Below are 27,787 nucleotides of genomic sequence, written 5' to 3' on the forward strand. Positions count from 1 at the left end.
ATAGCTATATTGCCCCCTCGCTAGCGATGGGTACCGAATTCGCTACTTTTTAAGGTACCGACCGAATTCCACAGTACCGACTGAGCACCGATGCACGTCATTTGAAACGGTGCCTTGTTTCGGTACCCGTCCTTCATAACGAGAACTTGCCTAGACAGCTGCGCATGCGCAAGAGCGTTATGTCGTCGGTCACTGCGAGCCAGTTGTAAACAGAGCAGCATGGTAGAAAGAACGCACGCTAAAGCTTGGGTCCACTTCACTAAATGTGATGGGTAACTGGGTGATGATGAAACCAGCGACAACGATCTAAGTGAGACGTCCTCATCTTCATCTGCTCCGGTAGGTAAATATGTACTAAATATGTAATAAATAGGTAAATAAAATGTTTAAGATAACGTTAGCTTGATTTGTTAGCTTCCGTTTCACTAATGGTGCGTTCGCTTTCTCCTCGGAACTCCGAATTTCCGACTAGAAGAACATGAACGCGCTCTAAAGTTTGGCTTCACTTTACTAAATGCGACGGGTGATTGGGTGAAGATGAAACCAGCGACAACGATCTAAGTGTGAGGCATCATCGTTTTAATCTGCTCCAACAGCTAAATAAACTGTTTAAGATAACGTTAGCTTGATATGTTAGCTTCCATTGCCACCATTGTTATCAGCTAATGGTGCGTTCACTTTCTCCTCGGAAATTCTAACTTCCCAGTAGGAAAAATCTAATGAAAAAATATGGCGAAAGGAATGAAGACACACAGTAAATTTAGTTCACAGTAAAGATGTTTGCTTCAGTTTAATTATCAGCTTATAAAACTACAAGGACGATGTTAAAATACAAACAGTTGTATGTTATTTATCGTGATATTTATCAAATATGGTTATATACTGAGAAAAATATATATTTAATTATAAAAGAGAATTAAAATATTAAACACTCAAAAGTATCGAAAAAAGAGGCTGCCCATTAGGCTACCTGTGCAGGTAACACCCAAAGTATCTGACCTGAAACACACTATTAAATTACTTTAAAGTCTCAAGGCCTCATACTCTCCTGCAGAAGCTCCCGATCTCAGCTGCAGGGACAGCTGCCATGATGCCATGTGGAGAGGTTCATCACCTTCCAGACTGCCTGTGGGGCATCAAACCATGTCTGCTGCGGCGACCCGCTAGGTGCCGTATGGCACTGTGCTGTTGTGACCCCACCTGTCTGTGGTCACCTACGGCATCAGCAGGAGATACAATCCTACCAACCGCACAACAGGAAGCGTTTCCTCTTCAAAACACCTGAGAGTGTGATGCTTATCCCGGTGACAGCATCACCTCCTCCCATTCCAGGTCCTCGTCTCCTCTCAGGGCTCATGCGTTTGAGGAGTCTAATCCCATGTCTCCAGGAACAAAAGGTGCAACATTCGTCTGGTGTGGATCAGCCCATATGTGAGTGATGGTGTACATAAGCCCCCCCCCCCAATCTCCCTCTGGATCCCACACAGCCTCCTAATCCGGGAAGATCAAGTGAAACCGGGCTGGGTGGGAGCCAGCGTGTTGACTCATTCTGTGATCGCTCAAGGCTCTCAACAACCACAGCGCGTCACGCCTGTCTAACCTTTTGTTGTTGATGCCTCCGATTTTTCTACATATCTAAATTTGTCCGCCAAATACGTCTCTTCCTTTGTGAGCAGTGATTACGCTTCCCCGCCTTTCAGAGGCAGACGTTAGAGTAGAAACACACACCAGGCTCGTGTGCAAACAGCCATCTTGCCCAGGTTTTGTATTCATACATGCTTCATACATGAAGGAATGTGAGGCGCTCATTTTTCAGCACACGCAGACCTCGGCTAAAGCTGAGTAGGCAGTAACAGGAACCGAGTGCAGCCAGGGAACATAAACATGAGCCTATTTTTAAAATCGGGCCATGTGAGTAATTTTATTCTCTTTTTTTTCGCTGCGACTGAAGGATTCATGTCAATGTCATGAGCTCTTACTGAACAAACACAGCTGATTGCACTGCTGCAAGCGAGTGAATAATAAAGAAAGATCCTGAAAGGTGAAATTATTTTTCTTTGATGAATTATTTTAGGGCAGCTGCCTCACTCCTAGGTTGGATTTGGTCGTTTGCAAGATTTCACTTGAGGCAAGCGCCAGAAGCACAAAGTTAGTGGTGGACTGGATCCGGTTGATACCTAGCATGAGTAAAGATCACCTGAGGTTGACAAATGATGGAGGTGTAGTGGTGTTGATCAAACATGGACCGTATTCCATCTTTTAGTTCTTTTTAAAACACAGAAAGCTTTTGTTTACCTGCAGGTAAAAGGAACGAGAATTTCAACACAGCGAGAACACACCAAAGATGTTTAAAGAAAACCGTTTGGAACGATTACATCAACAAAGAGCACGTCTTAGGAACCACCTTCACTTCAATTTAAGATGCCGGGACGAAAACGTCACCCCAACAAGCCTACAGCTGAAAACACCGATCCGGACCGAGACAGCACAGAGCATAATGGAAAGAGCACAGAGAGCACTGCTCAAGGAAAGGATAAGAAACATCATAACCAATCAGAAGCAAGTGGAAAACGAAGTGGAAAGAAGACACCTGGACTTAAAAAGGAATTACAAACGTGATAAACAAACGGAGGAACTAATTAAAGGACACATGATGGAAAAACAGGAAAAAGAGTTCATAAAAGTAAAAGAAAGACACAAAAAGAAGTTAAACAAACTCATAAACAAGAAAAAGAGAAAAATACAAGATAACTCCACACCAAACTCATGGGTATGTAACATTTCACAATACGAACTAACAGAAGCAGAAGAGAGCATATTAAAGAAAGGTTTAAACTTTGCAGTCACGCCAAAGAAATACCATATGATGAATTCATCGTAGCAACAGAACTAGCATGTCAACAGATCACAGACGAGGGAAAGAAAGCAGAACTTAGAAATAACTTAGTTGGGATATTAAAAAACAGCCAAATTCAACACAGCAATATTACAAAAGAAGAACAGTCAGCCATGACAGCTTTATCCAAAAATGAACAGATAATTATTCTACCGGCAGATAAAGGAAGAACCACAGTGGTAATGGACAGAGAAAAATATAAACAACAGATGAAACAGATGCTAGAGGACAAAAATACGTACAAAATACTTAAAAAAGACCCAACAGAAAAGATTAAGAAAAATATGAAAAAATGACTGAAGCCACTACAAGAAAAAGACAAAATACCAGAAAAAATGTACAAACACTGGATTCCCACAGCAAACATAACAACAAGAATATATGGAACGCCAAAAATACACAAACAAAACTCCCCACTTAGACCAATAGTTGACAGCATAGGTACACCAACATACAACATGGCGAGAGATATGAGCAGAATCATCAGCCCGTTATTAGGAAACACAGACCAACACTGCAAAAACAGCATAGAACTGGCAAAAGAACTAAAGGAGATTACAATAGAAGACAACGACATACTCATCTCACACGACGTCACATCCCTGTTCACAAACACACCAACCCAAAAAACCATAGACATAGTAGTGAACAGAATCAGACAGGACAGCAGGTAAATAAAAGAGCACACCAAAGACATTGACCGTATTCTTGTGCAAGATCTCACACAAAGCTGCAGGAAGCTGAGCGATCTCGAGAAAAACCACCATCACAAACATTTTCAGCATCTGTAAAATCCACTCACTTATGGACTTTGTGGATTCTCAAACATAAACATCAGTTAGACACAAGTCATCTGAAAATGTTGCGTAAAACTAATCAGGTCCAGATTCAGGCGGGTTTTAATGCTGAATAAATGTTGCTTCAATATGAAATTCCAGTTAGTCAAATTTGGCCCATTTTAGAAAATGCTGCAGATTCATGTCTGATAATTACTTCATGAGTTTATTAAATCTCATCCAATTCTGTGTGGGGGATTTTGCTAACGGCGACGGTGGCGCAGGAGTTAAGTGCTCGCCCCGTAATCGGAAGGTTGCAGGTTCGAGCCCCGCTCAGTCTGTCGCTGTGTCCTTGGGCAAGACACTTAACCCACGTTGCCTGCTGGTGGTGGTCGGAGGGACCGGTGGTGCCAGTGTATGGCAGCCTCACCTCTGTCAGTGCACCCCACGGCAGCTGTGGCTACATCGTAGCTCATCCCCACCAGTGTGTGAATGGGTGTGTGAATGGGTGTGTGAATGGGTGAATGATTGATTGTGTTGTAAAGCGCCTTGGGGGGTTCCAGGACTCTAGAAGGCGCTATATCAAATACAGGCCATTTACCATATAAACGAGGTTGAGTCAGACATTTCACACCAACGTTTGAACCAAAGATCTCAGTCAGTTAGTTGGGGGTCGGGGTGTGTGACGCGGATGATGCCCAACTATTACGACGCCAACGTTCTCCGTTTTCTCTAAGATTTGTTGGCAGCCATCTTGATTCCGACAACAAAGTTCTAAAAACAGCCATTGATGATGAAGCAAGTAGTCTTTTACCTTTCAGCAGCAGACGATCAGGGGCGGTTCTAGAAGGTTCCAGGTTGGGACGTGGTCGTCCTGACAGAGAGCTTGGGCCCCCCTGTGCCCCCCTCTGATGTCAGATCATAAGTTCAGAAATGCTGAGGAAAAAAAACGTATTTAAAACAACTTTAACTCAATTACCATCTTACTGTTGCAAATATACCCTACAATTTCAGAGAGTTTAGCAGCGTTCGTAACGGTTTCTCAAAGATGTGCATCATTAACGATGCAGCAGCTCCTAGACACCCCCCCCCCCCCCCCCCCCAAGATGCTTTACAAAAAAACAGTCATTCACACACTGATAGTGATGAGCCAAAATGTAGCCATGGTGGCCCTGGAGTGCACTGTATAAGAGACAGTTAACAACAACAGTAATAATAATAACATTTCAAACATCTATCTGAGCTCTGATGTGACGGTGACCTGCTGTAGTTGACCTCTGGTGATGCCCTTGGACCTCCTGCTTACCACAGCAACGTTTTCAGTTTGATCCGTACACCCCGACCCAACGGGTGTGCATGCCATCCAACCCGGCTTATGTAACCGATACGAGAGCCCAAATAAAGATTTCCACATCAGTGGATCTACGGACAACGTGACCCTGCATCCACGGCAGGTGTGTCTCATTTTGTGCTTTTGTTCAGGAGCCAGTAAAGGAGGAAGGATGGATGAGAGACTTCTTTTCAAGTATTTATTTGCCTCTAAAACAACTGGGTTAACTTGAAAAGACTTATTTTCCTACGTTATAATAGTGCTGTGGTCCATACCAAACATGTTCACGAGGTTCTTTGCACTAACTCTCTTCAGCTTTTCTTTATTCATTTTTTCAGTAGCTTCCAGAATGAGTCTCCAAACTTTGAAGCTCTGCAACCTTCATCTACTTTGCAGAAGTTTTCTTGGGATTATTGATCACTGGATCTGCCAGATCTTGTGGAGAACCTGCACACGTTCTGCTAGAGTCAAACAAACACAACCAGTCACCGTACTGAGCCCAGACTCCCACACCAAGAAGATAAGACCATGGTCCTATGCCAGAGCATTGGAACCAGGAGATGGTGGCGAGCCCACAGAGCCTGATATAGAGACAATACAGCAACAGGTTACTACTTTTTCCACAGCCAAGGCATAGCCATCATCAATATTGAGCCATGTCATCTTCTACCTCGGAGAGGTAAAGCACAGAAACCAGCCAAAATAATTTGATTTGCAAGGAAGGAAACAAGGAAGAAAGCTCAAAGGAACCAACATCTACCTAAATGAGCACCTGACAAAGAAAAATGCAGATGTTGCAAAAAAAGGCAGTTCTTAATGAAACAAAAGAAGATCCAGTCTACGTGGACAGCAAACTGCAAGGTGTTCAGGAAGTTGAACGGGTCACCAGAGGAGGCTATGGTGCCGTACATCAGGCAGGTAGAGGAGCTAGACACATACACATCACTAAGATATGAACATCCTAGATGGAATCAAATCATCAGTTTATTCTCCATCAATGAGACGGTCTAGGGGGCAGCAGTAGCTCAGGAGGTTGAGCGGGTTGTCCAGTAATCGGAAGGTTGCAGGTTCGATCCCGTCTCGGACCAGAGAATGCTGCTGTTGTGTCCTTGGGCAAGGCACTTAACCCCCCTTGCCTGCTGTGGTTGTCGGAGGGACCGGTGGCGCCAGTGCTCGACAGCCTCGCCTCTGTCAGTGCGCCCCAGGACAGCCGTGGCTGCATCGCAGCTCATCACCACCAGCGTGTGAATGTGTGTGTGTGTGTGTGTGTGTGTGTGTGTGTGTGTGTGTGTGTGTGTGTGTGTGTGTGTGTGTGCGTGCGTGTGTGTGTGCGCGCGTGCGTGCGTGTGTGTGTGTGTGTGTGTGCTCTGTCTTCTCGATCCCCAGTGAGTCGTGGAGGATGGCTGCTTATACTGAGCCAGGATTCTCTGGAGGTTTCTTCCTGTTAAAAGGGAGTTTTCCTCTCCACTGTCGCTATATGCTTGCTTAGTATGAGGATTGCTGTAAAGTCACTGACACTAGTCAGTGACTTGATGCAATTTGCTGGGTTCCTTATATAGGAAACATTATTTCTGATTGGCTTAATGAACTGACCTGAATTGGAATGTTTATTATGTGAAGTGCCTTGAGACGACTCTTGTCGTGATTTGGCGCTTTATAAATAAACTTGAATTGAATTGAATTGTACGTTTTGGCCTGTCATCCACACGAAAACTGATCTTTTTAAAAACTCCGGCCAAAGTGAAGATCTACGTTTTCTCTGTTTTGGGTGTCTGCGTGTGGACAGACAAAACCGGAGTTTTAAGGTCCGCAACGTCACTTTCTGCGACAAAAAAATGCTGACATCACGTGTGCGACCTGTGTTTACACTAGCCGACAGCATGGATGCCCTCAGAGCTGCGCTCACTTTATCAATTGTCCAAGCGCTTTTTGCTTGTTTGTTTTTGCAAGCGGAATTACTGCTCCTTGCGGAAGACCACAGACGAAGGACGAGGGTAAGAACGGGGGAAGTACTGCCGCCTACAGGTCTGGCATGTCCTTAACAACGTATTTATCTGGGTACGTGTGGACAGTTTTTTTTAAATGAGATGGTGTGGATGCAAGTTTTTGGAGGGGCGGATATTAGTTTCTTTTAAAAACCGGCTACGTGTGGACTAGGCCTCAGATCCCCACTCCTCAGAGCCCGCATAGGGGTGTAGGGCTGGAGAAAGGGTTAAATATACAGAAAGTCAGGTCAGACGAAGCCAAAGAAACTGTGAGAGCAGAATTAACAACTCTAAACCGGGTTCAACGAAACTGACACCGACACAGCACGAAGCATTTGTGCTCGCCTTCAAACCAGTGGTTCATAAATGTTGTCCAGTTATACCATATGAAGGCAGCATAAACGTGGAGCAACACCACGGATGACTAAAGGTCCTCATTATGCAGGGATTTTACAAAATACGGAATAAAGGAAGCTGAACATAAATATAGAGTACATAAAAATAAATTATACTAATGTGGCATGGTGGAGAAACAAAGGCCCGGGCGGGATTCCATCCCCAGACTCCCAGGTGAGAGTCATACGCTCTAACCAGTCAGCCAAAGGGACATCCCCTTGGCCAAGTAGCCAGGGCGCATGATCAGTCGGGACACTGTGACAGAATGCTCACACTGTCACACTAACTAACCCACAGTATTTGATGGAAAATGAGATAACTACACGTAACATGAATGCTGTGCTGTTTTGTGAATGTGGGACCGAAACGGGCTGAAGAACTCTGAACTCCTCAGTTGGAGGAGGAAAGTGGGTGGATGCTTTCGTTCCACATTGGAAGTGTTTATAGAGGCAGTAGAGACCCAACATGGCAGCTCAAAGGCTGCCTCAGGTCAGTTTACATAATGAAACTGTCAGCAATAATCAACAATGTTCAATTTAAATCATAATAAAGACGGCCACCCCTGCTAATCAATACTAGCAAACACAAAAATGGCTCCAACTCGGTAGTTTTACTGAGCTAAACGTTGGTGGAGAGTCATCTTTACCTCGAGCATTAAATCGACCCAGACACTGAAATTCTGAACGTCACAAGAGATTTTTATTCCTTTGAGGAAAAACGGGACTTTAAATGTCATTCAACCATTTTCTGGTCAGGTTTGTTCATTATTAACTGCCTGGGTGGAGTTAGACTATCTAACTGGGTAAAACAGTTGTCATCATATCAAACCAACTATGACAGATGTTCTGAAGTTTGTGCTTGGAGGACAAAGTACGTAGCGGGCTTCAACAATGACCCAACCTGAAAGTCAGAGCTTTAAGAAGTTGGAAACAACTGGAGAAGATTGTGTTATGTGTGCATTGACACAGATTTGGTTAAATTACCTGAAAGATTCAGAGGTCAGATTAAAACTTTACTGAAGGCGATTGAAAAATCAGCCCAAGTCCAAACAAAACCACCAGGAACCTTCAGGTTTGATCTAGTCCAGATGACAGGAACGTCTTCCTGCTGGCATGAGGGACGACTCCAGACTCTGTTGGAGTTTCACTGGTAGCGTAATGCTTAGAATAATCTGGGATTAAAGTTTCCCGCTGCAGCTCCTGTTGTCCATAAACATCACGACGGGACTGGAGCTCGGAGCAGGTTCCGTCAAAAGCTCAGTGATGTTAAGAACATGCTGGTTGGGCAAAACCTTCCTTTTTAGTTGATTTTAGCAGTGATTAAAGTGTTTTTATGTTTCAGACTAAACTCTGTTCCAGCCTTGAAGTTGGAAAGAAGAGATTTGAGAGCGAGGTGTAGGTGCGGGCTAAGAGGGCCTCACTAAGCCTGTCACAGAAAGACGTTTCCCCTGATCCACAGGGAGTGGAAAAGTAGGCCAAGCTGGGTGTCAGGCTGCCGCTGCAGGATCAGGACGCTGCGTTGACGACTGATCAAAGTTGTTTTCCGCTCTTTGGTTCGTCTAGACTCTTACTGAGATTTAAAATACTTCACACAAAATGTGGGTCATAGTTTTCACAGATGATGACGTGACCACGTCACGCAGAAGCAGGCAATTATTGTATTTGTCCCGATGGAAGCTGAACTTTTCACCTCCAAACATCAAAGATCCAGAAACATGAAAGGAAGCAGGAGAGAGAAGCTCAGGCTGGGAAGCTGTTGCAGAAAAGAGGCTCATCATGATGGAGACCAAATATGTAAAAGCTGCATGTTTGTTTGTTTGTTTATGAGCTCAGCAGCAGAGCGCGCGCCTCGTGCACGAATCATTCCAAACGCATCCTGAAACGAACCAACGCGCAAATTAGTGTTGACGAATTCCCACATGTCCCCGTGATAGACATGGACACCAGAACAGTTTAGTCAGGTCTCCTCCAGTTCCGAGTCCATCTCGGGGTCTAATCAGCGCGCGCAGCCCACGGAGCAGAGCGCGCGTGCCGCGGATTGGGCGGAGGGAGGGAGGGAGGAGTGGTGGCTGAGGTCTGAGATTGGTAGAGTTCAGAGCCAAACTTGTTGACTCAGAACCGAGCTGCTCTGCTCTGCTCCATCCGTCTCGAATAGGAGCTGTCCGGGACCGGCGGTGCTGAAGCGGCTCAGCTCCCGTTAACAGCGTCGCATCCGTCCACGCGCCTGGTGGACATCTCCACGCTCTCCAATAGCGCACCGAGCCCGTAACTTCGCCCTACAGAAGCGAGGAGCCTCCGGACAGCAGCCATGGCTTTCATGGTGAAACATGTGGTGGGGGGGCAGCTGAAGAACCTGACGGGCGGACTGACGGAGGAGAAACCTGAAGGGGAGAAATCCGACGCCGCCGCGCAGGGGATGACTCAAGAGGAATTCGAACAGTATCAGCAACAGTTAGAGGAGGAAAAGTAAGCCTCGCGCGCCTCTTTTATTATTGTAAATGCATGAAAATCACCAGAATGATTCAGGAGAACAGAGAGGCTGCATGCGTACGCGGAGAGTTTCCTTTTGTGTGTAAAAGGCAGAAAGCGCGCAGAGCGCATCTTTACGCGTCAGTGCCACTATGCTCGCGCGCTCCACACAGCTGCTCCTCTCGCCCAGGGAGCTCTCCATCTCCGCTCCGGTCAAATCTCGGTTAGAAATTACGCGTTTCTGTGATCATCATCATTTCCCCGAACTGAGCCACGAGCGAGAAATGTTCCGGGTCGAGCGTCCAACCGAAAAATTAGACAAATACATCAAATAACCACAAAGCAAACATCCGTGTGTGGTGATTTTCACCCTCACGTGCGAGTTATTTATCCAAGTTATCTGAATTTAACCTAAATATTTAATTTCCAAAATAAAAGCCATTTTTTTGCCTTTGTTGCTTTTTTCGTGTGGATTTGATATTTCTAAACAATCCCTTATTAGAATTTGAGTTTTTTGTGTGTTTTGCTTTTAAAAACCCTCCAGGAAACACTTAAGGTCACAGAGCCAGAGCACAACAAGGTCATTCTGTTAGAGTTGCCCCAGACAACAGCTCACTATTGATTAGTGTCAGAACTCTAAAATCCCTGCTGGTGGAATAATTATAAAACATAATCTGAGATAAAGATTCAGATCAGAACAACGAAACTGGTCCCACTGAGAGGAAAGGAAAGGAACTCGTGGCTCGCTGCCATCAACACCTTCTGATGAGTATTTGACTCCAAACTGTCTCCTGGTACCGCGTGCAGACGTTTTCAGAACCAGTGGGAGGTGAAGTCATTAACACTCAGCCCGGCCCACTGAGCTCCAAATGCTCCTCATGATGACGCGACCTTCAGTGGAGAAGAGTTATGGGTCAGAGGAGCCAAATGATGGCAGAGGAGGCCCCTCTCCTCAGATTAAAGCAGGAAAAATGCGGGGGGGGGGGGGGGGGGGGTTCTAGAAGAACTACACAGAACCTCCTGGGGGTCCAAACTCTTGTTAGGGAGGCTTCAGCATCTTTCATCACAGTATGGAGCACTGATCTTAAATTTAAAAAGAACTACGTTAACTTTGTTATTATAACAATGATGAGTTTTCAAGCCTTTTCCTTTAGGAACGTCAGTGTTTTGTCTGTTTACAGATAATACAATTATATTAAAATCTAAATTTAAAAAGTTCTATTTAAATATTTAGAATCCGTACAAAGTCACATGTCAAAGTCTAGATGTATATATGTGGCCATTTATAATTACAAACTAGCCAAATCGCTAGTTCATATCATTATAAACAGGAAGAGATCTGCCAAAATAAAGGCTTGGTGAAGAGATCTCCCCTCTAACATCTCAAAGTACCTGATTTTAAAACGGTGTAGTTCTAAACGTGGGTTGCCAATCAAGATTCCAGTTCTTTCTGCATTTCTAAACTAAACTCAGCCTCAAATTGAAAGGGATTCTTCAGATCTTAGACAGGGCACTCTTTAATGTATGACAGCGGCACGTTTCATTTTAAAATCGCATTTATTATTTAGACGTCACTTTATATATTTACATCTAATTTATGTTGATTGATTCAACGCCACGCACTTATTTATTATTTAAAGCTAAATGTGATAAAGCATTTTTAAAGTTGCATTGTTTTAGAATCAGCACCCCATACAGATCTGCTCTGTTGAAAACCACCAATCACGGATTCAGATGACACAGAATCCGTTTTGGTTTCCATGGTAACATCCTCTTCAACCAGATTTCACTGTTTGAGGCATTTCAGCATGTTTAGGGGTCAGTGATGATGATGATGATGATGCCACAAGCTTCCCGGTGAAGAGAAAACAACACACCAACAGCCTGCCCCCTGCTGGAGGCACCACACTGCTGGACTTCAGATGTGATGGATTAACGGAAGTTACGGTGTAACTATGGATCTGTGAGTTCCTGGATGACTGCCAGTCACAGGGGTCACTCGGAACTTCTCGGGCGAGAAGATCCCGGGAGACCCGAACGTAGCTATCGGCGCGTAATTTATAGACTCGCGACCAGGTGCTCTACGTGTCACGTGCGTGACTTTGTTTACATGAATACTCGACCTGCGCAGAGCGCGAGGAGATACATCCACTCTGTTTACTGCCACTGGCAGTCAGGAGGGAACGAGACAGAACAGGACTTTTACCAGCATGTGGTGCCGTTTTTAAAACACCTCAGAACTAAAACAAACATGGATGTTGGAATGACTCAGCAGAAGGGCTACACGTGTTTGCTCAGCCTGCATGACTCTTATCTTTCTGGTCGCTTTGTCAGACCCGGAGTTATTTAGATGAGTGGTGAGTAGAAAAACAGTCAAAATAATAGTGAACACCTACCAGACTGAGGGGCAGAACGACCACGGGAGCAGAAAACCCACAGAGCTGGCATCAGCAGGTCCTGGCAGGAAGCAGAGGAGCTGATTAGCAGATAGGGAACAGGTGTGGAAGGTGGCATGGTGCTGAGGTGAGCTCACACTGCAGGCAGTACAAATGTGATCTGTTTTACTCAAGTTCTTTTTTAATGAGTCTGATTTTTTTTTCAAATCAAACCAAGATCCCAGCTTGTATTTGATGTTTAACAAATCACCTAAAATCTGGATTATCACGTTGCGTTTAATCCAACTTTTACATGACTGAGGTGAGACAGGAAGCTGTTTAGCATCCATGCTCCAGTAGACGCATCACGCTGCGTGTCACATCGCATCTCTTGAGAATGAGGGTCAGGTCAGGTCCGCGGGCTGTCCACCCTGGAGTCTGATGGTCATCGTGTGTTGTTTACCATGTGAACAGACATGCAGAGAACTGACCCCTGCAGTGAGCGTAGACGAACATAACTACTGATGATACTCGAATATTAAACTCCAGAGGATAAAACATGTTCAAATCATGAAAAATCTCAAACCGTAAGACACCAAACAGCCAACACAACGACACGCAGAGTCTCGGGTCCTTCAGTAGCTTGTGAGGACCACGGTTTGAGCTTCAGGGAGCCTAAGTCTACTCCTCTTCTGGTCGGCTCATGAGTCCCTGGAAGAACGAAAAAAAATGAATGCAAGTCAACGGGGCTAAAGAGTTTTTTCTAATCTGCTTTGCCTTTGACCCCGGTTCGCACACATGTTCTATTTAAATGAAAACTAATGATGGGGGTTTCGACCACGCCAGTCACCTACTTTGAGATTTATCAACTTGTGAAAGTTCGTACTTAGCATGACTACACACGCACACCGTCGCGTATATGACGTCGCCGCATAATCTCCTCCCCCCTAGCGTAGCTGCTACTCACTACCTGACCAGATTTATGGTCGTTCTTTCCTCCTGAAGGAAGGATGTCAAGCGAAACTGAACTTACAGCCATTTTCCTCGGTTTTTCTCCGTGTCTGGTTTGATGACGCCACTTTCCTGAAGCGCATTTGGAGTCCTGGACTTATTTTCACACAAAACCTAAAATAAATTTCCCGCTGTTTGAAAATAAGCGCGTTCTTGGTGTCAAAATGCTTCTTTGAAATTCACAGACATCGTAATGAAATCTGTGGCACATAAGCTGAATTAGACAAAAGCGTTTTTTTTGACTTGCATTCATTTTTTTGTTCTTCCAGGGACCCGCGGTCCGGAAGTCGACTGGCGTGACTAAGGCTCCCTGTAGCCTGTATTAGCGTTAGCGTTAGCTTCTCTGGCACTACAAAGCCAAACAGGCTCAGAAATGAGGCAACGGGACTTTTTGTTTATCACCTAAAGAGCCAAAACGTTGTTTAGAGGGCAGCAGAAGCTCAGGAGGCGGAGCAGGTTGTCCAGTAATCAGAAGGTTGCCGGTTCAATCCCAGCTCCGACCAGAGAATGCTGCTGTTGTGTCCTTGGGCAAGACACTCAACCTGCCTCGCCTCTGTCAGTGTGCCCCAGGGCAGCCGTAACAACATTGTAGCTCGTCACCTCCAGGGTGTGAATGTGTGAGCACAGGTGAGGGACTGTGTTGTAAAACACCTTGGGGGGTTCTAGGAATTTAGGAGGTGCTATATCAAATACAGGCCACATTTGGATGTGATTTAAAATCAACTTTACCTTTAAAAAAATCACAATTAACTTTTTAGAAGCTCAGATTCTTGTTTTTATTTAGTTATTTTTTGTTTTGAGTCATAACAGAAGTTAGTACTTGAGCATTTACAGGTTGTGCAGAACAGCGCAGCCAGGTTCCTGACTGGGACCAGGAAACGGGACCACATCAGTCCGGTTCTGGCCTCCCTGCACTGGCTTCCGGTTTGCTATCATTCACACTTCAGACTCCTCGTCTTTGTTTATCATTTCTTCCAGGGTGGTGCTCCCCCCTATCTAGCCACGCTCCTGAACAGACATTCCCCGTCATGCTCTCTGCGCTCCTCTGACCAAGGCCTGCTCGCTGTCCCTCGTTCTAGGTGTCGTACTCGCGGGGACCGGGCTTTCTCAGTCCTAGCACCGTCACTCTGGAACCAGTTGCCACCCTCAGTTAGGCTGTCCCCATCTCTGCCAGTCTTTAAGAGTCGCCTAAAAACCCACCTCCTCCGCTTGGCGTTTCCTGAACATGTTTGATTTTGGCCCTCTTTTATGTTGATTTTATCTCCGTTTTCATTGGTTCACTTTTTCCCTTGTTTTACACATTTGTCTTCGACTAGAATGTTTCACCTTTTTTGTAATTTGTAATTTGAATTGCTTTTATTTTCGGATTTATTCACTTTCTTTAACTTTGTACTGTACCATGTTCAGCGCCTTGGGCTTCCTGACAGGGTTGCGGAAGGTGCTTTATAAATAAAGCTTTGATTGATTGATTGATTTAGAGTTTTATCTTCATGGTTGCGGGAAAACCCACAAACTGGGAAACCAGGAATCAGGAGGCAAACAGGAAGTTGCATCCTTTTTGGTTTTTCGACGGCGTCCCAGCTCATCTCGGATCACGTCACAGCCTCTTGACATTCTGCTGTAGAGTGATCATTTGTCCTTTTTCTTGCAGACGAGAGCGAGAAGCTAATTTTGCTCAGAAGAAAGCCGAGAGAGCCACAGTTAGAACTCACTTCCGGGAAAAATACCGACTACCAAAGGTGGATTCATCAACCGTTTAAAGAACATCCACGATCCAAATTGTATTTTCTGTCATCATCAAAAAGCGATTTTAAATGTTTTGTTTCCCCACCTCAGAACGAGCTGGATGAGACCCAGATCCAGCAGGCCGGGGACGATGTGGTTCTGCCCACAGAGCTGGCCAAGATGATCGCCGAGGACAACCAGGAGGAGACGCACAAGCAGTCAGTCCTGGGCCAGCTGTCCAACATCCAGAACGTGGACATCGACCAGCTGAAGGACAAGGCCCAGGCCACGCTGGAAGACCTGAAGAAGCAGACAGAAAACTGCAGCCTGATGTGATTGGGTCAGTCCTAGTTCAGATGTTCATCAGAGGCAGAAGTCCCCTCGCTGCAGACGTTTTCTCATTGTCTTAGTGGAATGTGCGTTGGCAGAGAGTTTAAATTTAGACAAACAACCAGATAAAATGATTCCTGAAGGTTTTGAATGTCGTTTCACCAAATTTAACCAATTTGCACTTTGATGAAACTGAGATGAAACCAATGAGATTATTTCTGAGGTGAGGCCATCCTGCTCTGAGTGAAGTGGGTTCGCTGTGTCCAGTCGTTTATCCGCTCTGCTGCGCTCTCCCTCCTCCTCCTCCTCCTCCTCCTCCTCCTCCTGCTGTGAACGGTGGCTCGGCAGCGGCGGTCAGGGGGCTGGTTTAGATTCAGACTGTTTTTAAAGCAACAAACTAAATAATTGAACTGATGAATCCTGCAGCTGATCTATATGTCATACTTCCTGTCTCACCTGTTGGCTTCCAGAACAGCCTCTGTTAAGAGAAATAGATTTGATGTTCTTGAGGACTGATGAGCTAACGGCTAGTGGCCAAACGTGGCTTCCATCTTTAAAAAAAAGGTAAAATTTCACAGCACGTGATGTCACTTTATAAATGTTTACGTCAGAATCATGATCCAATACGCCTGAACCTTTTTTTCCTAGACAGACGTGAATATGTTAAAGGTTTTAAACCTTTAACGTTCAAAGACGAAAGTGAAGAAATTGTTTAGTTTTTGCATTTTTTCAATCCATTTTGGTAATAAAGGTTAGAATTTATTGTAAAATAAGAATATTGATGTAAAAGCAACAATATTGCTTTTTATATTATTTTATATCCGTTTTCTAGGTGTTATACTAACATTACACAATAAAACGTTCAGTTTTTAAATCTAGTTTTTTGTTTCTTATATCAGACTTTGAAGGATTGCACTTTTTAAACTTTCTTTTTCATTCTTAGTTTGAAGGTATTTTTCCTTTTTTTTAATTAGAAACATTTTTGCTTGTGTTCTTTTTTATATATTTTTCTACATTTCTTCTAATCTTTTCAAAATGTTCTAGTTTAGGCTTCAAATTGAGTCTTAAAGGTCAGCAGATCTGGTCATCTGCTCATGTGACCAGTGATTCAAACATGGTACGCACATTTTTATTGGTGTTTGGTCCCTTTGAGCCCGCCTCCAGCTCCTGATGAAAGGATACTATTGGAGAGAGCAGACTAACAAGATGATGTCATGCTGAAGTAAAATACAGAAAGTTAGTCAACAACAGAGATCAGGACCTGAGTGTGGCTGGTTACTCTGATACCGACAACATGATCCGATACTTGATTTCACCTCTAAATTTAGGAGATTGAAGCCGTTTAAAGAGAACAGCAATACATTAGCGCTTTGAAAAGCTGTCAGCTAGTCTGGGCTTGTCTATTTGCACCGTGACGCAGAACTAGAAAACTTTGTTCAAAAACACATCAGATCTCCTAAAACACAACTGCTCTCTAGTCCTGAAGGAATAAACTCAATTTCACTGAACTGAGGTTGTTCAGAAAGCCGTCTCCAACAGGAAGGATGGGAATTATTATTTTATGTTACGAAATACAACTGACAAAGGCCAAAATATATTTTAATGTTAAATTATTGAATTTCTTTGAAGTAAATGATAGTAAAATAGCTTTTTCATGAAGGTGTTTTTTATTCCTGAAGCAGAAATGGCACCTCAGACAGGAAGTGTTGCTCTGGAGCAAAAGTAACGCTGATCTTCTGGTTTTCTGTTGCTGCTGCTGCTGTCTTCTCAGACGTTTCACTACAAAGACGTTCTCGTTCTCAGCTTCTCCTGTATTTCTGCGTGCCTTGATGTTTAGGTTATCGTCTTTAAAGCTCCAACATGTAAAAACACATATTAGCCGTGCACGAAGCTTCTTGTTTGTTTAGCTGTTCGGGACTCGGGGGGGGGGGGGGGGGGGGGGTGTCAGTGCAGATAAGACTTGCAGCCACCTGTAGGTTGTATAAACGTGTGATCTAGTGCAGTAACCGTGCTCCCAGATTTAACCCAGCTTCCATGAATATAACATTGGTATCAAATATATATCGTGAGTAAATCTGTTCATATGCTGCATTCAGGGGCGCTGCTCGGATGTTGGAAACGGGGGATTTCTTTAGGAGTGTGTATGCCAAAGCTCTAGCTGACAACACTCAGACCACCATAAAGAGAATAAGAGGTCAGCTCGTGTGTTTAAATCCAGCTCAGTCTACATTTTGTTTGAGGCGTAAAAAGTTCTGCAGCGGTTTCCGTCGAACTGCTGGGTCTCATGTTGTTAAACCATCTCCTGGTTCTCCATCTCCGCCGTCTCCGTGGTGCCGTCCCGTGCTGGTGGGTTCTGTGTTGTTGTAACTGATGTGTCAAACGTCGTCTTTGTGGAGAGAAACATTTAAAAAAGTCCATTAAAGGAGCGGAGATCCCGTCCTTTAGCTGGTCGTCGTGTGACGGAGCACAAAGCGTGGGTTTACCTCCAAACTAAAGCCAGAGGGGGGCGCTGTTCATGTCATCACATTCATTGTTTCATTTCCCACTGATGATCAGTGGTCCATAGCAGTGTTTTAATCTGTAATTCTGCTGCTTGTTTTCCTTTTGACTCGTTTTTGTGTGATTTATCAGGAAAACTGGTGGAGTTTTCAAATCATATTTCCTTAAACAGACAGGAGTTTCTTTAACTCATTCACTGCCAGCCGTTTCCTGATCGCTAACGGCCTTCGCTGCCAGCGTTTCTCACCGTTTTTACTGTTTTTTTAAGAGTCACAGAACGTTGCGCGCTAGCATGATGTCGACGCCAAAACAACCAAAACAAAGAGGAGACTCACCTCTTACATCAGGAAGAAGCCGCGTGTTTCGAGCGTTATCCGTTCTTTCATAATCCGTTGTTGAATTGTGATCGGCAGATGCTTCTCCGGTTCGCGCCTCACTTTTTTTACAGGAACGGCCCAAAACGATCTCCTAACACATGGATGGTCTGCTTCCTGATCATGTGATCTGTGACGTATGCGGATGAAGATCGGCTTCAGGGCTGAGATGCTTGTTCTATCAGCGCGGGGACTCGTTCCAATGCTCAAACAGTAAAAAAAATGCAAATGACGACTTTAGTCGTCAATGGCAGTGAATGAGTTAAGCGCTCCGCCGTTGCTAAATGAAGACTGGCTCGAAGCCTTTCAGGTGCAATGTTTTATTTTTCAGGTGATAAAAGAGCGTTATATTCTAAATATATCCAGAATATAAGAGGAGAAACTGCAATAAGTTATGTTCTTATGGAGCTACTGGAATCTGCCATCTTTGATCCTGATGTAGTAATAATAATAATAATAATAATAATAATAATAATAATAGGTGGAAGAGAAGCCATAAATCAAATTGCTTTGTGTGTGAGACTTTAAACACTTATTCAATAATAATAACAACAATAATGAATTCTAAATGTGAATTGTGTGCTGTGAACCCGTGGAGCTGATTTTGAATGAAATGGCTGCTACGACACGCAGCCGCTTCTCATTTTTCGGACTCTTTTTGTTTCTTTTCTCTATTTCTGTCAACTTGTCTGGAAATATTGAACTGATGTTTGAGTTTTAACTGCAATAAACTGATTTTTATGATAACGCAGTGTTGTGGTTGCTGTCGGTGACCGGTGAAGCGTTCGGTCTCTTCTGCAGCGGCTCGAACACCAGATGGAGACAAAAATACACTGATGGGTGCAGAGCGGCAGTGGGGCTGCAGACTGGATGACTGATCTTTTTTTATAAAGTCACGTGACCTGGGATACATCCAGCTCCAGATGTCACAACTCTGTAAAAGTTAAACACTTTAGCTTTAAGTTTTTAACTTGTACAAATGTTCCCTAATTGTTCCTTTTCTGTTGGCTCACTGCACAAAACTAACAAAATGTGATTAGTTATAATAATTTAAACAGGTCCTTCACTCATATTTGTAATACATCTGCAGTGGTCTCTAGTAGGAATGAATGTGTTGGAAGTCGCACTCTGGGGGGAAAAAAAGCACCGGTGCGCCTCTATAAGCATGGAGAATGCAGCTGGAGGAGAAGGTAGCTTCAGACGGCAGGTTTTGGAGTCTTATTTCCTGATATTTGGATATCTCTTTTCTGATTGGCTAACAGCAATGCAACTCTACCACTGACTCAGTTTGATCTGCAACGCTGATGTTTTATTTCCATAAATAACACAAACCTGGGGGAGTTCTGCTGTGTGGTGGAATTGCTAATGCTAACTGTTAGCTTCTACTAGCCAAGACGTTCTCTGCTGTTTCCTGGACGCTAAACCAACAACAGCCTTCCCTGTTGAGTCAAGATGGGTGAGTCCATGAACGCTAAGTGACAGAAGCTAATGCAGGAGATAGGTGTAGGAGACTATTTTCATGTTCAGCCCGCATGAAACACTCAGAGTGACCATTTATTTTTAATTAAGTAAAAATTTGTTTCTCAATATGCAGAACAGACAGTGACTGGGCGTTAAAAGCCAAAACGCTAGGCGGTCTACGGTTATTACGACCACTCTAATCGGGACAAAGACAAACTTTTTTTTTTCCAAGTCCCGAATGTAGAGCGCCACAAAGGACTTAATTTTTGAAAAATGTACTGAAAGAAGATGGCAGAACTGGATCAGTAATCTACGGCTTAAAACAGGAGCTGAAATGGACAACGCTGGAGTTTACAGCGATACCTTTTTAACAGGTAAGAGATTACCAAGTGTTTTACTAAACAGTTGCTGAGAAACAGCCGTAAAAACTACAGGTGAACAGTTTTATGCTGTTTTCACGTGTCCTCGCTTCAAATAGCTTTCAGAGGTCTAATGGTTTTAGAAGTTAGCTTAAGAGTTGTAGCGTGGCATTTATGCCTTGTTGAAATCAAACAAATGTACCAGAAATTTGGATTTAAAAGTTACAAGATCCTAGCACATACTAATCGTTAGCATTAGCGATAGCATTATTATCATGAGTTAATGAAAAAATAGCACAACTCACTACTTACCCGAGCAAAAACAAGACGACAATCATTTAAAACGTATCCGGATCAAGAAAAGCTTAACCAACTTGAAATAAAACAGCTGTAGGCTTCCAGGCTTGGAGTTCAATTCAATTTATTTTTTATAAAGTGCCAAATCACGACAAGAGACGTCTCGCAGAGTAAATATTCCAATACAGGTGAGTTCATTAAGCCAATCAGCAACAAGTTTCCTATAAGGAACCCAGCAAATTGCATCGAGTCACTGACTAGTGTCCGTGTCTTTACAGCAATCCTCATATAAGCAAGTATTTAGCGACAGTGGAGAGGAAAACTCCCTTTTAACAGGAAGAAACCTCCAGAGGATCCTGGCTCTGTGTAAGCAGCCATCCACCACGACTCACTGGGGGTAAAAGGCTTTTGTTTTGTTTTTTTACAGTGTAATATGAGGATGGCCGCACACGGTAGTTTGTTGCAGATCGCGTCAGCGCTGGGTAAATCCTCCACAGTGTATAAAAAGTGTGACTTTTAAAACTACATGGGTTATAACCTGAAAGATGTATTTTTTTTGCAGCATTGTGTCTGTGCCAGCTCATTTGAAGCCTTAGTAAAGTCACTTTCATCCACCGTGCTGTGCTGCATCTGTGTTTTGTTGTGGAGCAAAACACTTCCTGCCCCCATTTGAGTTTTGCACGGCTGCAGACGTCACGCAAGTGAAACCCAGAATGGAGAATAGAGCGGGTGAGTCTGGCTCCAGCATGATAAAAACAGCAAATGCAAACTTCTTAATTTTCTTCTTCTTGTGTTTTTTATTAATGACCGGGGAACTGAAAATGCTAACTGCTAGCATTACAGCTAACAGCCGTTAAGCAGGTAAAGAGCTCCCCCTATAGGACACCTACTCACAAAACTATCAAGTAAAGTACTAACGATCACTATCACCATTAAAGCGCTATAGCCTAGAGTTAAAAAAACATTTAGTGTTACTTTACCACAAGGAGGAAGGCGTCAGTAATAATAGGACTTAGACTTATGAGGTACCTTTGCATTTTGCCTAAACCTAAATAATAAATTGATAGCCCTCAACAAAATTAGATTACTTGAAAATATTTTAAAAGCCTTACAAATGAGAATGTGTTTCAACCCTCACTGGTGTCACAACCCATTTGAAACATCTGCAAAGGTGCTTCTTGAGTCAAATATTCAGGTTTGAAAACCCCAACTTACAATTTGTCAGTGGCGGCTGGCCAGTAGAGGGCGATAGGGCGCCGCCCTCCCAGTTTTCCCCAGTGTTTTTAATTTTTATTTAAATAAATAAATAAATAAATAAAATTAATAATAATCACATATTCTAAGTTAATTGTGTGTTTTGTAACAAAAACAAATCATATATATATATATATATATATTGGTGAGAAGCTCTCTGCCGAGCTGTGGAGGCGACAGAAAGGCTGTAGGCTGTGTTTCAATCGCCCAAACAGCACGGAAGCAGCCGGCCAGTTGCTGACAAGAAAATCAAACGGTAGGAATGGGAATGTATCCAATCAGCGTCGACGTCGATTCAGAAGCATGATGGGCGATAGAGGTACCGCCCAAGGCTTTCGTTGGTTTTCGGTAGAACTCGGCAGAGTCTCGACTACTCCAGCACATTTTTGGTCGTGACGCAGATGTAATAGACATGGACGCCACGCCAGTGAGCCTACAACCAGCATGGATACCGGATCTCAGCAGCCACTGAATTCAGTTCGGTCTCTTCTCCAGTATCCGTTCGAGAGGAGAACTATGGTGGAAAAACTTAATGTCAAAGAGCTTGGACCAAATCAGCCCGACGTAAAGATAAGCCAGCAGGAGGAGGAGAGACGTAAACTGTACACACCGGCTTCTCCCGAAATTGGTACACCAGGAAGGCTTGGCTAGCTGGATGCAATCACGCTAATGCGTTATTTTGCTTTCTGTGTTTGTTATTCAAAACGGCTGGGACAGATGAGGCATGGATTGAGTCAGGAGTTACGGACATGAAACATTTTTCAGAGAAGGTGAAGAAACACGAGTTATCCCGGGCACACATGGACATCACGGAGAAGCTAGCTATGCTAGGCAGAGCTAACATTGCCATGCAGCTAGAGACGAGCACAGGCTCGCAGTGAAGAAACACAAGGAAGAAGTGGATCAGAACCAGCACATTTTGTCCAAGAGAGAGATGTCAACACAGTGTATGAGCACAAGGATGACCTCCTCAGATTTTTCCAGATGACCAGAGACTCGGATGACTTTCATCCAATAACTCAGAGAGAGGCAGGAGGCTTTGTGAGAATGCTGGAGGAAGAAGATTTTGGCTTTCTGCTGGCATTGTGTCACAAGATCATGCCACATGTGGACATGCTGTTCAACCAGCTGCAGAAGAGGAACATTGACTCTGTCTACATCTGACAGGGGTCATCCAGAGCTTCACCAACAGCATGCAAAAGATCAGGTACATACTTGTTTATTTAATATTATTGTGATGAAATTCTCCAGTTGTTTCACAAACAGTAATGTGGATGTGGACCATATATGGTCATGTTATTTTATGTGCAATTTAATGCAGTATTTTTCAACCTTGGTCCGCACGGCAGTGTGCCAATAGTCAGACCATAGACTGTACATACACACGTGGATTAATCCCTTTGTCCAATAATGTAAGACAGGAAATAAAAGAGCTGTGCTTAATTCAGGAAATAGTGAAGTTGCACAAAGCTCAGAAAGCACAAGTTTGTTAAAAAAAATAAAAATAGCACAGCCCCACCAAAAATATTTTTCACCAGCCGCCACTGCAATTTGTCCACACATAAATCGAAAATTATTCTGTTTCTTTTGTCAATTTAACTGTTTTCTACATTTTGATGTATTTTCCAATCTCATTCAAAAGCGTGTGGGTTCTAAAGGGTTAAGTATTTTTGGACACAGTTGGGTGTTTATTAAATGTGCTCCTAAAGCTGCTTTTCCTGCACATCCAGCAGATTTAACTTCATAAATCATACTTTCTGTGTAATCCGGGCACCCATGTCTTGTGCAGAAGTGGCGCCTTCTCCCCCCCACCCACCCTCACACACACCTCCTAGTTACCATTTCAATAGCAGCAGAGTCTGGGCCATTGCTGTTTCTCAAGTGTGGTGTGAAAGGGAATAGCTGTAAAATATATTGATGCCGGAGCCTCTCCGTTGACAGGCCGCAGCGCGTGAACAATCTCCAGCCTGGAGAAGACCTGGGGCCACTGCATGGCCAGTCTGACACAATCAGGGTGAAACGGGCCAGAAAATACTATTCTCCCCCATTCTCCTCTCTCAATCGGGGTTTAAAACTCTGCAGAATGAGTGACAGAGCGGAGGGGGAGGCGCGCGCGGTCCTGATCTGGTGTTTTCTGAAACTTGGAGCAAAAGAAGCTGCAGATGTGGGCTTCTGGTGAATGAATGCACCCCTTAGCTCGTGTTTTTTGCTTTAAACGCGGAGCCAGGAGGAGACCACACATCAACAGCCTCGGTGCAGCTTCATCTTCTGAGGATCTGAGCGCAGATCTGGGTCTGGAAGTGGGTCTCCAATCGGTGAGCAGGGTCGTAAATGAGAGGAGGGGAGGGAGAGGAGACGGGGCACCTTTTCCTTTCTTTCTCTCTCGGGTTTTTTTTTTCTGAAGAGGGAGGGTGTTGTGGGGAAATGCTCGGCGGACCGTGAAGCGTAACAAGCAAAAACTGGACAAAGACGCACGTAGCGGGACAGATAACCTCTCCCAACTGCAGAAACGGATAAATAAGTTTGGAAAGCGCGGATGGAAGTTGGAACCAGCGCCAGGAAAACCTGGAAGCCGCGGGAATGATGCGTTTGGGTCTAGAATTTGAGCTCGGCCGCGCGGACACACGGGACGGACTCTGAGTGGACATGCTTCCGGACATGACCGTTTCTGGAGCTTTTCCCGAGTCAGATCCGGACCAGCACAACGCAAAGGCGGAGAACGTCTGTGGAACGTTGGTGGAAAAGTTACGCAACGAACTTTGGTGAAACTCGGTTCCTTTGCTGCGATTCATCTGGAGGGTTTGGATCCTAAATGTCTTCAACTTAGAGCAACAAGACAACTTGAGCCAAGCATGCGATGTGGGTGCAGCGCGCTGGCGCTCCTCCCGGTGCTGGTGGCTTTGGACGCGCAGCTCATCTGCTGGCAGGCGCTCCTCCGGTGCCACGACGAGCGCGAGTGCGACCTGGCCTACAGCCAGTACCTGGCGGCGTGCGATGGGAACATCGGGGGGACCAGGAGGCAGTGTCCCAGCCACTGCATCAACGCGCTCATCCGCCTCAACAACACCCGCAGCGGGCCGGACCTGGAGAACTGCGACTGCGCGCAGGACCTGGACTGCCACAGAACCAAGCGGGCCATCGAGCCGTGCCTGCCCCGCAGACACCCGAGCGACGCCGGGGGGATCGGCTGCATGGAGGCCCGCCAGCGCTGCGAGGAGGACAGCGGCTGCCACGCCTCCCTCACGGCCTACCTGTCCCACTGCGGCCAGCTGTTCAACGGCCGGAAGTGCTCCTCCAAATGCAAAGCCACAATCCAGCAGATGCTGTTCATCCCGAACGGGATGCTGCTGAACCGCTGCGTGTGTGACGGCGTGGAGAGGCCCTTCTGCGAGGTGGTGAAGGAGAACATGAGCAAGCTCTGCTCCATAGGAGACCACAGCGTCATCTCGGACCAGGATGGAGAGGACCTGTACGAGGATGAAGATTACGAGCTGAAAAGTGACAGAGAGGAAGTTTACACCAACAGTTCTTCCTCCTCCAGGAGCTTCTCCAGCTGCATGCTGCTCCTGAGTCTCTGGATTATACTCTGGGATTATTGGAACGTCTGTCTGGATTAACGCTCCAGGATGGACGAAACTCCTCCATGAGAGGAAGCTTGTTGTCAAAAGTCAGCTAAATGTTTGCAGGTGAGAGGAAGTGACCCTGAGCAGCCTCTTCAAACAGCTCCTGTTTGTTTGGTTTGGTCTGAATGGTACTTAGAGTGTGGCTTTATTAAGACCCAGAGTAAACACCGGAGCCATCCAGCCTGTTTGCTCTGCTCTCCATTTCAGAGGCCTTAGCATTGTTGCAGCAGCCACACTTCAAATATTTGTGGCAACAGGCAAAGAGGTGTGAGGGATGTGTGGGACTCAAATGGACCCAAGCGCCTCTCCAGCACCAGTGCCCCTCCTCACCCCGCCTCAGGTTGTTTTATTGAACTTTTTCTGATCCCTCCCTCCACTCATCATCATGCACAGCCTTTAAAAGACCCCCGTCTTTATTGCTGCCACAACACTTGGAGGAAAGCTGCTGGATCGGAGTGTCAAACCCGCAGGGTCTGTCGCTGCAGTCCTGATATCACTGCTGCAAATGTAGAACAGCTTTTTCTGTAAAACCTGTATCTCATTGGTTCACCTGCACACAGCCCAGAAGAGACTGGTCAAATCCCAATGCTCGCACTTCCACACCTGCACCCTTGCATTGTGTGGTCCCAACCAGGGCTGCGAGTGCATAGGATGTCCGGAAGTTGATCATGCCCCTTATGCCCCCTTGTTCCGCACTTGACCCAAGTCTGCATCTATGCGGACTTGGGTCAAGTGTATAACCCACAATCCATTGCAACAGGAGAACAGGCTCAAGTTCCTTTTCTGAACATATTTATTTTCTAATAAAAGCATTTTAGGACGATTAGTTCATGCTCTAAAACTTTTAGACAAGGCAGCAACAAATGCAAAACAATTTCAAATAATTGATTGTTCGGTTGAAAGTTGTTAATAAAGTTTTTTTTAAAGTATCACAGCGACCAGCATCTCGGCATGCTTTGCGATCGATGATGCAATGCTCCCTGGGTGTTTCTCAATGCCAAGGAACCTTGCCTTGATGTCTTGGCCCCGCCCCGGTTACCTAGGAGATACGTGTTCCAATGTTCATGTTCTACCAAGGCGTGTGTTCTCCGTTTGTTAGCCGTTTAGCTAGCTGAACAAGGATACACGGGAGGGGTTTGGTAGCCTAGCCTTGGTCGAAAATTACCCATAATACACCGCGGTATTTTCAAAAGGACTGTGGATCAGAAGCCGGCAGCTACTTTGGGGACAATTTTTCAATTTTAAAAGTAAGTAAGCTAATTTAAAATGTCTTTTTTAGATCCAAAGAATTTATCTATGGTTGGTTAGTAGCTTAGTAGTTGCAGCTTCAGTGGCTAGCAGGTAATAACTCAATTACATTTTTAATTTAATAAATATATACTTACACAATTAAAAAAGTAAAAGGCTTGTTATATATCTATATTGAAACTAATATATATAAAATATAATGTTATCTCCCGTGTCACGTGACGTTACGTGACCGCCGTGGAAGCCGCGGTCACGTGATGCAAGTCTGTTCCATTTAACCGTTTTCTTTGACCAAGGACCGTGTCCTCGTAAGCAAGGCGCCTGACCTCGCAAGACATCGCCTCTCAAGGCCAGGAGCCTTGACACTGAGAAACACCCCCCAGTCTCAATTCGGCAATTATTTGCACACTTGTGTACCGCGCACTTTCTCCAAGTGCTGAAGACCGCAGGGCGCCGTGCAGTATTGGGACTGGGCCATTTGTTTAAACCGAGGGGGCATGGCCTATTCCTGCATAGAAACAAATCACTTTGCAACAGCTGTTCACCTTTTTGCAGTTTAGTCTCGAAGGGCCTCATTTTGGCTGCAGTTTAGCCTAACTTGTATTGAGCTTGGTCTCTGACTCCTCGCAAAGTTTTCACACATTTCTGACTTGCAGAAGAAAATCTGAGGGAGTGCCAGATCTGTGTAGACTTTTGTTTTACAAATATTTTAAAAGTCATGAGAGAAAACTGAAAACCCATGATTGTTTCAAGACCTGTTGGAGACTCTCTTGTCGGTGTGTGAGCAATGCTCGCAGCCCCAGTGAGATTCTGCACAAAGCTCAGAGATTCACCCTCTTGCACAAATTCATAACGAGGTTTATTTGCGTTGATCCACATGCCTTGAAGTCTTTTTTTTTTGTGTGTTTTGAACTGAAAACATCAGATTTTTCCCATTTAGGTGCTTATGTGGATTCAAACCAGCATCTTTACTGCCTGATTCAGTTTTCCTCTGAAAGCTGCAAAAAGGTAAATTAAAATGAAAAAAACTTTTTTCTTCACCACCTGAAATGAATCAAGCCGTTTAATGTTAAATTATGAAGCTAGATAACGAGGAATGTGCATTTTATAATCATCAGAGTCATTAGAGAAAACATTTCACTGTTGTTCAGTTTCAACCCAACAAACCTTCACTTTGGAATCACAATAAAATCCTTCTAGCCTGATAGAGTTGCATCATGTGATTTGTTCACTAAGAAAAGTAAACAAACTTTTCATTATGTTTTGAATTACTCATCTTTTTTCTGACCTATAAAATGTGCCTGGTTACAGAGAAAAATCTGCTTTCTAGTGATGTGTCGGTCGCGATCGCGAACGAGCCGGCTCTAAGAGCCGGCTCTT

At 44.6% G+C, this 27,787-nt stretch overlaps 2 protein-coding genes across 2 annotated transcripts; both read left to right on the forward strand.

Moving 5' to 3' along the window:
- Positions 1-9,518: 9,518 nt before the first annotated feature.
- cplx3b (complexin 3b) lies at positions 9,519-15,495 on the forward strand. The gene is made up of 3 exons (XM_015954101.3): positions 9,519-9,848; positions 14,889-14,976; positions 15,074-15,495. The coding sequence occupies exons 1-3, from the start codon at positions 9,691-9,693 to the stop codon at positions 15,296-15,298; spliced, it is 471 nt and encodes a 156-aa protein (XP_015809587.1). The 5' UTR covers positions 9,519-9,690; the 3' UTR covers positions 15,299-15,495.
- An 8,419-nt stretch (positions 15,496-23,914) lies between these two features.
- LOC107382107 (growth arrest-specific protein 1) lies at positions 23,915-27,612 on the forward strand. Its single transcript, XM_015954100.3, has one exon. The coding sequence runs from the start codon at positions 24,389-24,391 to the stop codon at positions 25,151-25,153; it is 765 nt and encodes a 254-aa protein (XP_015809586.1). The 5' UTR covers positions 23,915-24,388; the 3' UTR covers positions 25,154-27,612.
- The last annotated feature ends 175 nt before the right edge of the window (positions 27,613-27,787 follow it).

This window comes from Nothobranchius furzeri, chromosome 9 (assembly GCF_043380555.1).
Source record: "Nothobranchius furzeri strain GRZ-AD chromosome 9, NfurGRZ-RIMD1, whole genome shotgun sequence".
In the NCBI taxonomy this organism is placed as follows: Eukaryota; Metazoa; Chordata; class Actinopteri; order Cyprinodontiformes; family Nothobranchiidae; genus Nothobranchius; species Nothobranchius furzeri.